At 41.5% G+C, this 12,391-nt stretch overlaps 1 protein-coding gene across 1 annotated transcript; it reads left to right on the forward strand.

The window, feature by feature from the left end:
* Nucleotides 1-5,410: 5,410 nt before the first annotated feature.
* LOC310937218 (free fatty acid receptor 3-like) lies at nt 5,411-6,307 on the forward strand (the record flags this gene model as incomplete). The annotated part of the gene is made up of 1 exon (XM_083901447.1): nt 5,411-6,307. The coding sequence occupies one exon, from the start codon at nt 5,411-5,413 to the stop codon at nt 6,305-6,307; it is 897 nt and encodes a 298-aa protein (XP_083757573.1).
* Nucleotides 6,308-12,391: the final 6,084 nt, after the last annotated feature.

A 12,391-nucleotide genomic window follows, 5' to 3' on the forward strand; every position in this document is an offset into this window, starting at 1 on the left:
CTCTTCATATTTTATTGAAGCAATCATCTGAGTTGAGTAAACATATTAGAGTCTACATTATTCAGTCCAATTTTTCTCAGATTGTGTGTGTTTACGCACTAGCTTGTATAATTGAGGTCAAATCCTCCTTCTATGGCTAACACTAGCCACTCTCTAAGGGTGAGCGACACTGACACACACAGAGAGAGAGAGAGAGAGAGAGAGAGAGAAGCCGCTGAGTGAAGGTGAGTAAAGAACTACAGTCAAGGACTAAATGACTCACAGGCCAATTCTGCAGGTAATGAATTCAACTTAAAACATTCTCGAGCAGCTCATGGGTCTGTGGAGGGGAACTTTGGTGCTGACCATCAGGTTGTTCAGACAGGTGAAGTGCTGGAGTTCCTCAGGGCAGGACACCAAACCCCCATTACTTCACATTGATTGGGTTAATCTCCACACTCTAATTCGACCCCAGCCATCGACTCGTGCTGCTTTGAAACGTGGATAAATGGCACGGTTACGTTAGGAGGTGTAAAAATCTCAGTCAAATCTAAAATGCATGTGTAAGTGATGTGCTGTGGTGACTCAGAGACGGAGTTAGTCAGTTAACATGATCACATGTTTCATTTGTGCATCAAAATCTCAAATTTGAGATTTTGGAAAATAAGTCAACGTGAAAATGTGCATGAAACATAACGACTGTTACTGATGGAGTGTTAGTGTAAATGTTAGAGAGGAGGAACGACATCTTTCTCTTACTCACTACATTCTACAGGAAACCTGGTTCATTTCTCTCGTATGACTCTGCTCTTCCTCATTTCTCTGCTGCGAATCCCAAATGAATCACTTATTTAATTAGCGAGCGAGCGCTGGGAGAGTCTGCGGCGCCCCCTGCTGCCACTCACCCACGGGGCCTCATCTCGCTGTGGTGGGGCTAATGTCTCACTATGAGGTCGGATCTACCATGTCCCGCTCAGAGGGGGGTTTCTGTTCGTCCTGATCAGCTGGGACACCTTTGTCTCAGATCTGCTGTGAAGACATGATGACGGATGTGATGCTGAAGCACCAGCTAAGACCTGCTGGGAAACAACTGCTGTCTTCTCCTGTTCCTGCACTTCATGTGTTTGTGTAGTTACTGCACTTGTCAGGAAAGAGTGGGAAGTGATGTTTTTATTCAAGGACTTTGTGCTCAGTACGTTTATTTAATCACTCTCTCACATTATTTTGCATATATTGCATTACAATAGCTCACATTAGACAAACTTACATCTGTTCTCCAACACACTTGGAAGGGAAAGGATGAGGTGATAATATTCACCTGCATCATAACCATTTCTCCAGTGTTTTTTAAGATAGTAGTGAAACTGATACCATGACTATCAACAACCAAGCCTTTTGTTTCTGATCAAATAAATGTGTATTAATCAATGCAAATCTTCTGCTGCTGCTGCTTCAGTGCTGCAGGTGTTTGTGTGTCAATGAGATTAATTTTAAAAGACTCCAGTGGGGAAAACTCAGTCACAGGTCAGTAATAATAGAATACAGCATATAATGAATGATAAGTATGAATGAATCATAGCATCATTAGTGTGTGCAGTGTACGATCAGCAACGCTGAAATTAAATAAAATATAACCATGCATGAGATTCATACAATGAGGAAAAGTATCTGCACAACTCATTACCATAGCAAGATGTTAGTAAATGTATGCATACTGTACAACACTGTGCATGTCGCCAAGCTGCTGCAGTAATGCAAAACACAGCGTGGGCAGCGAGGATGTTTAAAACACAGCACAGTGGGGAGGAAAAGCTGATTTATTCCTTTGTGTCTGAATCCAACAAAAACACAGTGAAGGCAAAACAAGGAGAGACGAGGGGAAGGTTTGTGCATGTGCTTTCAATACAGAGAACACACACACACACACACACACACGTCGTTTTAATGGACACAACTACAATCACCTGCCACTTTATTAGGTACATGTGTTCATCTGCACATTAACACAAATATCATCAGTCAGAGTAATGAACGTCTCACAGATGTGCAGATATTTGCCTGTTGCACTGAACACTGAACACATCAGGAGGAAAAGATCAAACTCCTGAGAACGACCCAGTTCCCTCATTTCATTTAAGATAAACTCATAATGTGATGCTGTAACAATGAAGTCAAACAGTCCATTACATGTATATGCTACAGAGCACCAACACTCATTAAATCAGCTAATCACTTTTAGAAGTGACCATCATCAATCACATACTTTCATTTCAAACACCTTCAGTATGTGCTAACTGCTAACTGCTAACAACAGGAGTAATGAAGTGTACGATGAAATGTCAGGAATTTCCGACATAAACTTGCTGGACATTGAAACATCGCGTGTTAAAGATCACGACTTTACGGCACTGTTCCATGATAATAAACATTCTGTCAAGAGTCAAGAGACAACCAAACATTGGTGTAATACATACATTTAAAGGGATTCTCCTCGTCGTCCCTGAGCCGCACACATAATAATAAAGATATGTGAAGTTTTCATACACTGTGGAGGAACAGGCAAACCTTAAAGATGAGTTGACTGCATTAGCTTATTTACACAGAGAACATTATCATTCCATAAATGTGCATTTGTGATCTGTGATGCACCAATGTTGTGTCATGGTGGCGCACTCGTCCTGCGTAACAGCAGTGATGGCAGCAGACTTCAGGCTGGTGCTGGATGGCTGCTCTCTGGCTAATTCATGTGCTTAATTTATGCTTTAAACTTGTTTTCATGAACCTTTGGGCCGTTGCCACACACCTCGGAACCTTGTGTGTCTGCATGTTTGAAATAACAGCAATGATTCTCTTCTGAAAATGGTACAAAGTCGAGTTATTTTGCTCTTACGCATGAAACAGCATTACACGTATGATTGTACAACAATGACCCTGAAATGAAGTACATGCAGGACAAGGGAAAAGCAGATGAGCACCTGTGGGAGTCGTGTTTGTGTCAGAATGAATGCTGATGATGTTCTGTTGATCGTTTACAGACAAAAACCAGAGGATAATGTGTTGTTGTGGAGACAGAGGCGTCAGTGGGGTAAAAACAATTGCCCAAGAAGTTTTGTTGTATTTGCGCTGTGTTCACGTTAGCTCTCTCTTATAATGAGCAGACCCTGCTGTGTCCTTCAATTAGCATCTGCAGGCAAATTAAATAGCTCTTGTTGGACAATGTGTCTTCTCCCTCGGCCCCAGCAGCAGTGGAGGCATCTCCCACCCATCACCATGACAACAAGGCAGCCAGAGGGTGCAACATGATCCACCAGATCCAATTAGGACCATGGGATAGGATTAGATTTGAATAGATGTGATTGCATTAAGGATAGATTAGGTTTATAGTGTTATTAGCTTTAGAAGGGCAGCACGACTGAGCTCAAGACACTTGTGGGGGGTTTAGGTGAAGCTAACTCATCTCATGTGTTGAAAGCAGAGGAACAGAAGCAGTGCAATCAAATAGCAGGGGGAAAAAACACACACATCCTGAACTGCCAATCCTTTCTCATACAAATTAAATCCACACGCAACTGATCTGCAACAGCCATTAACATCCAGCAGCAACATTTATTATTGCCTTTAATTTCAACACTGAAGACCAGAACTCACATTATCTCTCATAGCAGCAGTCAGTGAATTATTATTTTTATTATTATTATTATACTGTAGATCTGTGTCTGTGAAGTCTGACAAACACCAGTTCTCAGGACTGGGGAGGTAACGAAAACCTCCTCTTCTGAGTCTGACTCCACCCACTGTCTGAAGAAGATTCAGGGGTTTACATACGTGTTATTACATACGCGTTATTACATGCGTGTTATTACATACGTGTTATTACATACTGCAGCTGAGGTCTTTGAGGTCTTATCTGAGGAACTGACACAGTCCATGATTGTGCTGAGAACCAGGCTGAAACACAGTGAAAACATGCCTGTCTGCATGGACACCAGATTAACCCTAACCCTCATACCTACACACTAAGCTAATAACTTTATTTAACTTAGTTACACCTCTGCCGTCTCCGCTCAGAACTGACCATAAGAAACACAATGTGTAAGAATGTGTTCATCCAAGAGATGGAAAACATTCCCACACACACACACACACACTAACACACAGTTACACACTAAGCACTACATGGTGTACTTCAGTGTACACTGAGGTAGTTTTGCGTGTTCTCTCCACGTGTTTGTGGGTTTTCTCTGACAGTCTAAACACATGCAGAGTTAATTGGACATTCTTGATTGTAGGTGTGAATGTGAGAGTAAATGCAGGTCTAACCCTGGGTGTTGGCTCTGTAATGGACTAACCTGTTCAGGACCTGAACTCCTCCGTCTGCCCTGTATGGGATTGGCTCTTATATGAAGGATACAAAACAAAGTCATGAAAGAACCAACGTGACAAAAAAATATGAATCACTTCTTCATCTAAATCTTAATCAAGTCTGTATCTGCTGGTGTTTTCCGTCACAAACGAGCCTCAAACTTGTCGTTGTTGAACACGTCTGGATGTTAAAACCTGCAAATGAAAACGTGAAAGATTTTTCCTCTTGTCTTATTTTCAACTTTCATGTCAAACCCAAAATAAAGGAATAATCATCAGCCTTTAAATGTTTGAACAGTGACAACAGCAAATCATCTAATGTTCCTGCTCAGTGATGGACATTTTTCACTGACACTGAACCAGAATGTGCTGCTGATTTGCATCTGAAGGTATTTTTAACCGCAGATTTGACTGTGACTGCTGTTTCCTCTTAAAACTTTATGATTTTGCCTCATTTGAAATCAGCCGTCTTTGACCAAAGGAGCTTTGAGGACAACGGAGACAAACCACGTCCACCAAACTGAAGTAAGTTCATGTCTTCAACTCAAGTTTAAGCTCAAGACGACAACAGCTAAATACAGACTATTTACTGTGGACGGACGGTTGGACGTCTGTCTCTACATGGGTTTGTTGACTTGTTTTGTCTCAGGTTGGATGGATGGACAGATGGATGTTGGATGGACAGATGGTTGAATGGATGGACAGATGGTTGGATGGATGGACAGATGGTTGTTGGATGGACAGATGGTTGAATGGATGGACAGATGTTTGGATGGATGGACAGATGGTTGAATGGATGGACAGATGGTTGTTGGAGGGACAGATGATTGGATGGATGGACAGATGTTGAATGGATTGACAGATGGTTGGATGGATGGACAGATGTTGAATGGATGGACAGATGGTTGGATGGATGGACAGATGGTTGGATGGATGGACAGATGTTGAATGGATGGACAGATGGTTGGATGGATGGACAGATGTTGAATGGATGGACAGATGGTTGGATGGATGGACAGATGATTGGACGCCTGTCTTTTCATGTCTTCTTTCTTGTCTCAGGTCAACGATGGACACAGAGTTGAACAGTGACATCATCCTCTCAGTTGACATCATCTCCTTCCTGATTGGCTTCCCGTCCAACGTCCTCGCTCTCTACGCCTTCAGTGTGAAGATCCGGTCCAAACCACGTCCCGTGGACATCCTGCTCCTCAACCTGACCGTGTCCGACCTGCTCTTCTTGATCTTCCTTTCTCTGAAGATGCATGAGGCGGCGTCAGACTGGCGGTGGAATCTTCCCTCCGTCCTGTGCTCCATCACTGCTTTTATCTTCTTCTGGACCATCCACACCAGCTCCTTGTTGCTGATGGCAGTTAGCGTGATCCGCTACATTGGAGTAGCTTTCCCCATCAACTATCTTCAGCTGCAAAGACCTTTGTACGCAGTCGTGATCGGTGCTGTTTGTTGGATCATTGCAGGAGCTCATTGCACCATCGTCTTCATCATCCAGAAGCATCCAGACTTAGCTAACAACACGGCCCGTGCTAATGACAGCATCTGCTATAAGGAATTCTCAGAGAAGCAGCTCGAGGTTCTCCTCCCAATGCGTTTGGAAATGTTCATCGTGTTCTGCCTCGTTCCTCTCATAGTTTGTATCTACTGCTACTTGCACTGCATCTGGATCCTCTACAGACGGCCCAGGTTCTCTCAGAACCAGAAGAGGAAGTCCATCGGCATGGCCCTGGGAACTCTGGCTGTGTTTCTTGTGTGTGTGATTCCATACAACAGCTCACATGTTGTGGGTTTCTTTGAGCACGAGAGTCCGACATGGAGACCGTACGCCTTGCTTCTCTCCACCTTCAACACTTGTATCGATCCCATCATCTTCTGCTTTTCTTCTTCAGCCTTTTCCTTCTTCAAGAAGCACGGCTTCGCTCCTACAGCAATGATACAGGAAATGAGCTAAAAGTATCTTCATCATCGCATCATGACCACAATCACACAATTACATTGCTAGCTTGAATCTCTTTACCGGGTCTGAAGCATCGAAAATTAGTTTAAGGTTTCACCAGGTCTGTTTGTGATGTGATGGCGCCACCTAGTTACAATTCCAGAAAATCGAGAAAATCTACTTAAAGTTTTCCACTTCTCTTGCTGTTACACAGGCTTTTTCTGATTGGAAATTGAAGTTAGTAAATTGTTCACTCAGCTCAAGAATGCATCTCACAGGGATGTTGAAGCTAGTTTTAGGTTATTTGGTATAAGTTAGTGTGACTTAAGTCAATCTGATCAAATGCTTTCAAACTTTGAAATCATAATATAACATTTGAACTTAGTGATGGAGGCTGAAATCACTCAGACTGAGCTTTACAGACAGATATAAAAGTGTAATCATCGCCTCTTTCCTCTGTCGTGTTACATTTCCCTCTTTTGCCTCGTTGGGTATTTGGAAGACTTTTGTGACTAGAACATGACTCCTCTATTAGCATTAGAGGAGGATTAGCATTAGAAAAAAGCATCAATCACCTTTGTTAGCAGGATTATCCACAGATAACCACAGTGATACTGACTGAGTATCTATAATAATTCCTTTATCTCAGTCATCAGTCTTTCTTATATTTCTCCCGTTGCTGCAAATGTTTTTTTTTTCCTCCTGTCAGTCATCTTGTTGTGCCTTAATTAGATTAACGTGTTATTCTGCTAAGTCGATCGTCATGTTACCACGTTAAGTATCATCTTGTCTTGAGGTATGTAATTATCTCAAGATAATGCCATAATGAACTCATTATCTCAGGATAATGAGAGAACTCACAGCCCTGTTAGAGTCAGACCTGTGCACATCAGGCTGATGAAGAAGAAGCCGCACTTCTAATATTCCACAAATACAAAAGTGTAGTTTTGACTTTAAAGTTAGAAACGCACAGCAGCTTTTACAAAAGCACATTTTTGAGGTAAACAGAATGAATGCAAGTATGTAAGTGTTTATTATAGATTATAGGGGATGGGCATCTCATCAATGGGCTCAATGTTTCCTCTAGTGTTTGTTTCTCTTCCTGCTCGACTGCATGTGCTCACAGCGTCTCAGATCAGGTGAACTGAAAGTTCCTCAGGTGAATGTTGTGTTAAATGTCTCTTAAAACTAAAGATGGACTCACCTTGACATGAAAACCAGGCAAAAATATCATCATGCACCTGGTGAGAGAAATGTGGCTGCAGCCAGTGATCATAGTCATCGTCATATGCAGATTTACTATGATGTATATTATATTATATTATGTATATCACTATAAACTTTGATCCTTCTGACCTGAAATAAAAATCACATTTGTCCTGGCTTTACAACGTCACAGGTGTAAAACACTGGATTGTGTTTGCTTCTTGACTCAGATCTGCTTTGACCGTCAGCGCTGCTGTTCTGTCAGATTCTGCAGCTCCGTCAAAAAATGCTCCGGCAGCGAACATCAATAACAGAGTCTGTCGTATTTCACTACCTTAAAATAAAAATGCTACCTTTTGGTTTTCCACTTCTATGTGTAAACAGAGTGATTAGTGTTACTTTAGCATTATTTGATGGGTGTTATTGGTGAGAATGTGCTCCACCTGAAATCCTGATGATAGATGTGAGAATATACTGTCAGAATCTCCCTGTACAGTGATAATAGTGTGAGTGGACTGTACCATATCATATAACTAATATGACTTTGAGTGCACGCTGCTCAAGTGTCTTTGAAGAGCTGAACGGCTCCTTCATCATTTTTATTATTGAATTAGTTCAGAACTCAGTGTGGCGAGAGAAAAGACTCACGGACATCACACACACACACACACACACACACACACACACACACACACACACACACACACACACACACACACACACACACACACACACACACACAGTGTGCAAAACTTTCTAGTGCTACATTATCACTTCTTTATTATTATTTTTAGAATGCAATTATAGACTCAATATGCACTAAACATAGACCTTTCTTCCAAGTAACTCATTCATTAATCACTCACTCAATCACGGCTGTCTGTTACCGCGGTGCACGATAAGACTCAGCTGTATCCAAGTGAGATGGTGAAGCAGGTGACTTTATTTATAAAGGACAGAGGCCGTGCAGTGATTAGTCCAGTATCCTGGCAACTGGACACAAAGACCACACGGGTTTAGAGGCTGGAGTTCAGACAGGAAAGAGAAGTCTTGTGTCTTGGATCGATAACTTCCAGGTTCAGATGTTCAGTCCAAACACAAGACAAAACTGACACCAAATTCTATGTCATTAAACAGACATAATTCTAAGTTTGTTTCTGGACTGACCCTGTTCTAACCCTAACCCTGCTCATTGATTTGGACAAAGCCTGAGGTTTTGGTTCGGTGAAGCTACTGTTTATCCACAGATTATCCACAATCTCATTTGTCTTGACACCCGTTCCTTTATCTGCTCCTTCTCTAAATCTGCCCGGGCAGTTTGCAGCTGTTCCTTATGAGCAGAGGAGACAGCTAACGCTAATACTGTTTCCTTCTTCCTTCCTATCAATAGAAAAACAGACAGCGTGAACAAATGACACCATTAGTGGAACAAGAGTCTTTGACGCAGCTAAATAACACACCGCAAATCAATTCAACAGTCAATCAATTCCACGCTTGTCGTTTGTCGTTGAAACTGAGAATCAGGTCTTGTCCATGTGAGGATTGACACTCAATACTCAAATACCCGTTCTACATATTTATTACTGACAAAGAAGAGCCATCAGCAGCACAAGGTAATGGAAGCACTCGGATACAAGGGATGTGGACAGAAACAGCAGCGACCACAGGATGTTCTGTGTTCTCCATCAAAGACGCCGCGTCAACTTTTTTATGACTCAGACATGATAAATCGATTTTTTTTTCTGGATAAGGCCAAACTGGAGCTTAACCCTAACCCTAAGATGCATTCAAGAAACCTCTGAAATTGAATTTCTTCTGCAAACACCCTAAATAAATACCTACGTAGTTATTGAAGTAAAAAGATTTGTTTTCACAAATGCAGTCATGGTCTGCAGGAACAGTCCCGGTCATTTACTTTGTTATAATCAAGGGAATAATCAAATATATGATTCTTCTCAGCCTCAGCAGCTTCTCATTTACCTGATTTACACTCTGACATCACTGATGTCAAGATGTTTACAGTGTTTATCCACTTAGGATGAGTGTGTGAGCACAAACCCTACACTCTTAGAAATAAGGGTTCCAAAAGGGTTCTTCTACAAGGGCTGAGGTTCTGCCTGGAACCATTTGCTTCTGGAAAATCCTTTCCTGAAGAAAGTGTTTTCAAGGGTTCTTGGTAACAACAATGGTTCCAGTAAGAACCATTTTGATCCAGAGAACCCTTTAAAACCTCTTTCCTGAATAAAGGGTTTTAAAAGGGTTCTTGGTGGAACCCTCCAAAAGGGTTCTCCTCTGAGGACGAGCCAATGAACCTTACATGGTTGTACTTGGCACTTTTATTTCTAAGAGTGTAACAACAACAGCAGCAACAGCAACACTACTGCAGAAACAGAAGCTGTGACTGACTGTGATCCTCAGATCCACCTTTCACCTCACAGCCTCTCATCGTCCATGATGAAGCTCACAGGCATTGATTAAGACAGTTGGCTCATAATAGTCTAATGGTGGACATGAGTGCACGCGCACACACACACACACACACACACACACACACACACACACACACACACACACACACACACACACACACACACACACACACACACACACACAACCATTTACAGGCCCCAACGAGCCACTAAATGGCTCTGATAGATAGATGTGGGAGAGCTGCCTCATTTTCTCTCCTGGACCATAAAGGGCTGCTTGGCCATTTTCAGCAGCCCAGTGGTCAAACAGTCATCTATCTCACCTTCACACAGCCATAAATCTCACTTCTCCTTTAGCAAACCTCTCTCTCTCTCTCTCTCTGTGTGTGTGTGTGTGTGTGTGTGTCTCCATATGTTTCCACAGTTTATCCACGATGCCCTATGACTACTGTCCTTATGTTATGTGCTTATCACAGGGCTAAACGTAGATTCATTTAGTTAGTAAGAGCTCTCTGCTGCAGCACTCAGGTCACACAATAATGACAATAATGATGATTGTTTATTATAAAACGTCAAATTAAATGATTGCCATAGTGACATCAGTGACATTAATGACATCAGTGACATTAATGACATTAGTGACATCAGTGAAACCAGTGACATCAGTGACATCATTGACAACAGTGACGTCAATGACATCGGTGACATCAGTGACGTCAGTGACATCATTGACAACAGGGACGTCAATGACATCAGTGACATCAGTGATATCAGCGACATCAGTGACATCAGTGACGTCAGTGACATAAGTGACATGACATCAGTGATATTAGTGAGATCAGTGATATCAGTGACATTAGTGACATTAGTGATATCAGTGACATCAGTGACGTCAGTGATATCAGTGACATTAGTAACATCAGTGACATCATTGACATAGGTGACATTAGTGACATCAGTGATATTAGTGATATCAGTGACATCATAAACATCAGTGACATTAGTGACATCAGTGATATCAGTGACATTAGTGACATCAGTGACATCAGTGATATCAGTGATATCAGTGACATTAATGACATCATTGACATCGGTGACATTAGTGACATCAGTGATATTAGTGATATCAGTGACATCAGTGACATCGGTGACATTAGTGACATAAGTGACATCAGTGATATAAGTGATATCAGTGACATCAGTGACATCGGTGACATCAGTGACGTCAGTGACAATTACAGTCGCTGACATGTTTACGGCTGCTGATGATGAGTCGACCACGGGCGACATTTTCAAACAATGGTCACCAGAAAACACCATGTTTCACGTGTGCTGATGTTTCCAGCTTTTTACTCCACACAGTTCTGCGTGTGGTCGTATCACATTCATTCAATACAGAAAATATATAACTGCTGCATTGAAAATACAGTGTAAGCTTTTAATAAATGGATTACAACATGTAAAAATAAGTGACTTCTATAGACGACGGTGCTGCGATTATTGCACAATTCATTAATATGATTTCACTTCCAATGATAAAGTAGTGTAGTAGTAGAAGTAGTGTTTTCCCGTCCTTTGACAGTTCTATTTAGCTTAATATGTGTTTGATGGAACAATCTTGATGATTCTTAATTAAATTGTCAAAGTGAGTGAAGAGACGGCTGCTAATATGGCAGATAAATAATGCACAGGAGCATATTTACCATTCACACAGGGATTATTAACCAGCTCATCAAATAGACATAAGCCAAGGTTTTCTTTTGATTTTACAATAAAAACAAACACAAGTTTTCAGTTTTTACTCCATTATTGTTCAGTATCTGTTTTTCACTTGTTTTCAGCTTCAGCTCTAAAGACAACAGTCTTTCCTCTCACTGTCAGAGCTGCAGCTCTTTTTTGATCAGATAAAACAAAACAAGGCTTCCTGTTTTACAGCTACACTGTGTAACGTTTAATATAAACCAATGTCTGCTGCAGACAACTATTTCTGTCTTTTTCACTATAACAATGTTTTAAATAGTCTTTTTTGTGTTTTTTGTGTGGGTTTTTTCTCTCCGTCTAAAACTATGCAGAGACGATTCTTAAACTCTAAAGTGAGAGTGAATGTGTGATGGACTGACCGTCTGTCCACGGTCAACCTCATGTGGACGAGAAAGTGATCGACAATGAGGGAGAGGGAGAGAGAGTTCATGAACATTCCTGCGCTGCACACAGGAAGTGGTTTGTTTTGTGTGGAGACAGATGGAGGCAGCAGCAGCAGCAGCAGCAGCAGCAGCAGCAGCAGCAGCAGCATCACTAAAGACAGACAGATGTAAACAGCTGTGAGTTTGACTCAAAACACAAGAAAACTTTCAGAAAGAATTCTCTTGCTTTAAAAACAAACACAAACACTGTGTGTGTGTCAGTCACTTCTGATAGTATTGCCTGACAGAGACTGTGTTCAGATCATTATTGTTTTTGTTAT

This window comes from Microchirus variegatus (genome assembly GCF_963457635.1).
Source record: "Microchirus variegatus genome assembly, chromosome: 15".
Taxonomy (NCBI): domain Eukaryota; kingdom Metazoa; phylum Chordata; class Actinopteri; order Pleuronectiformes; family Soleidae; genus Microchirus; species Microchirus variegatus.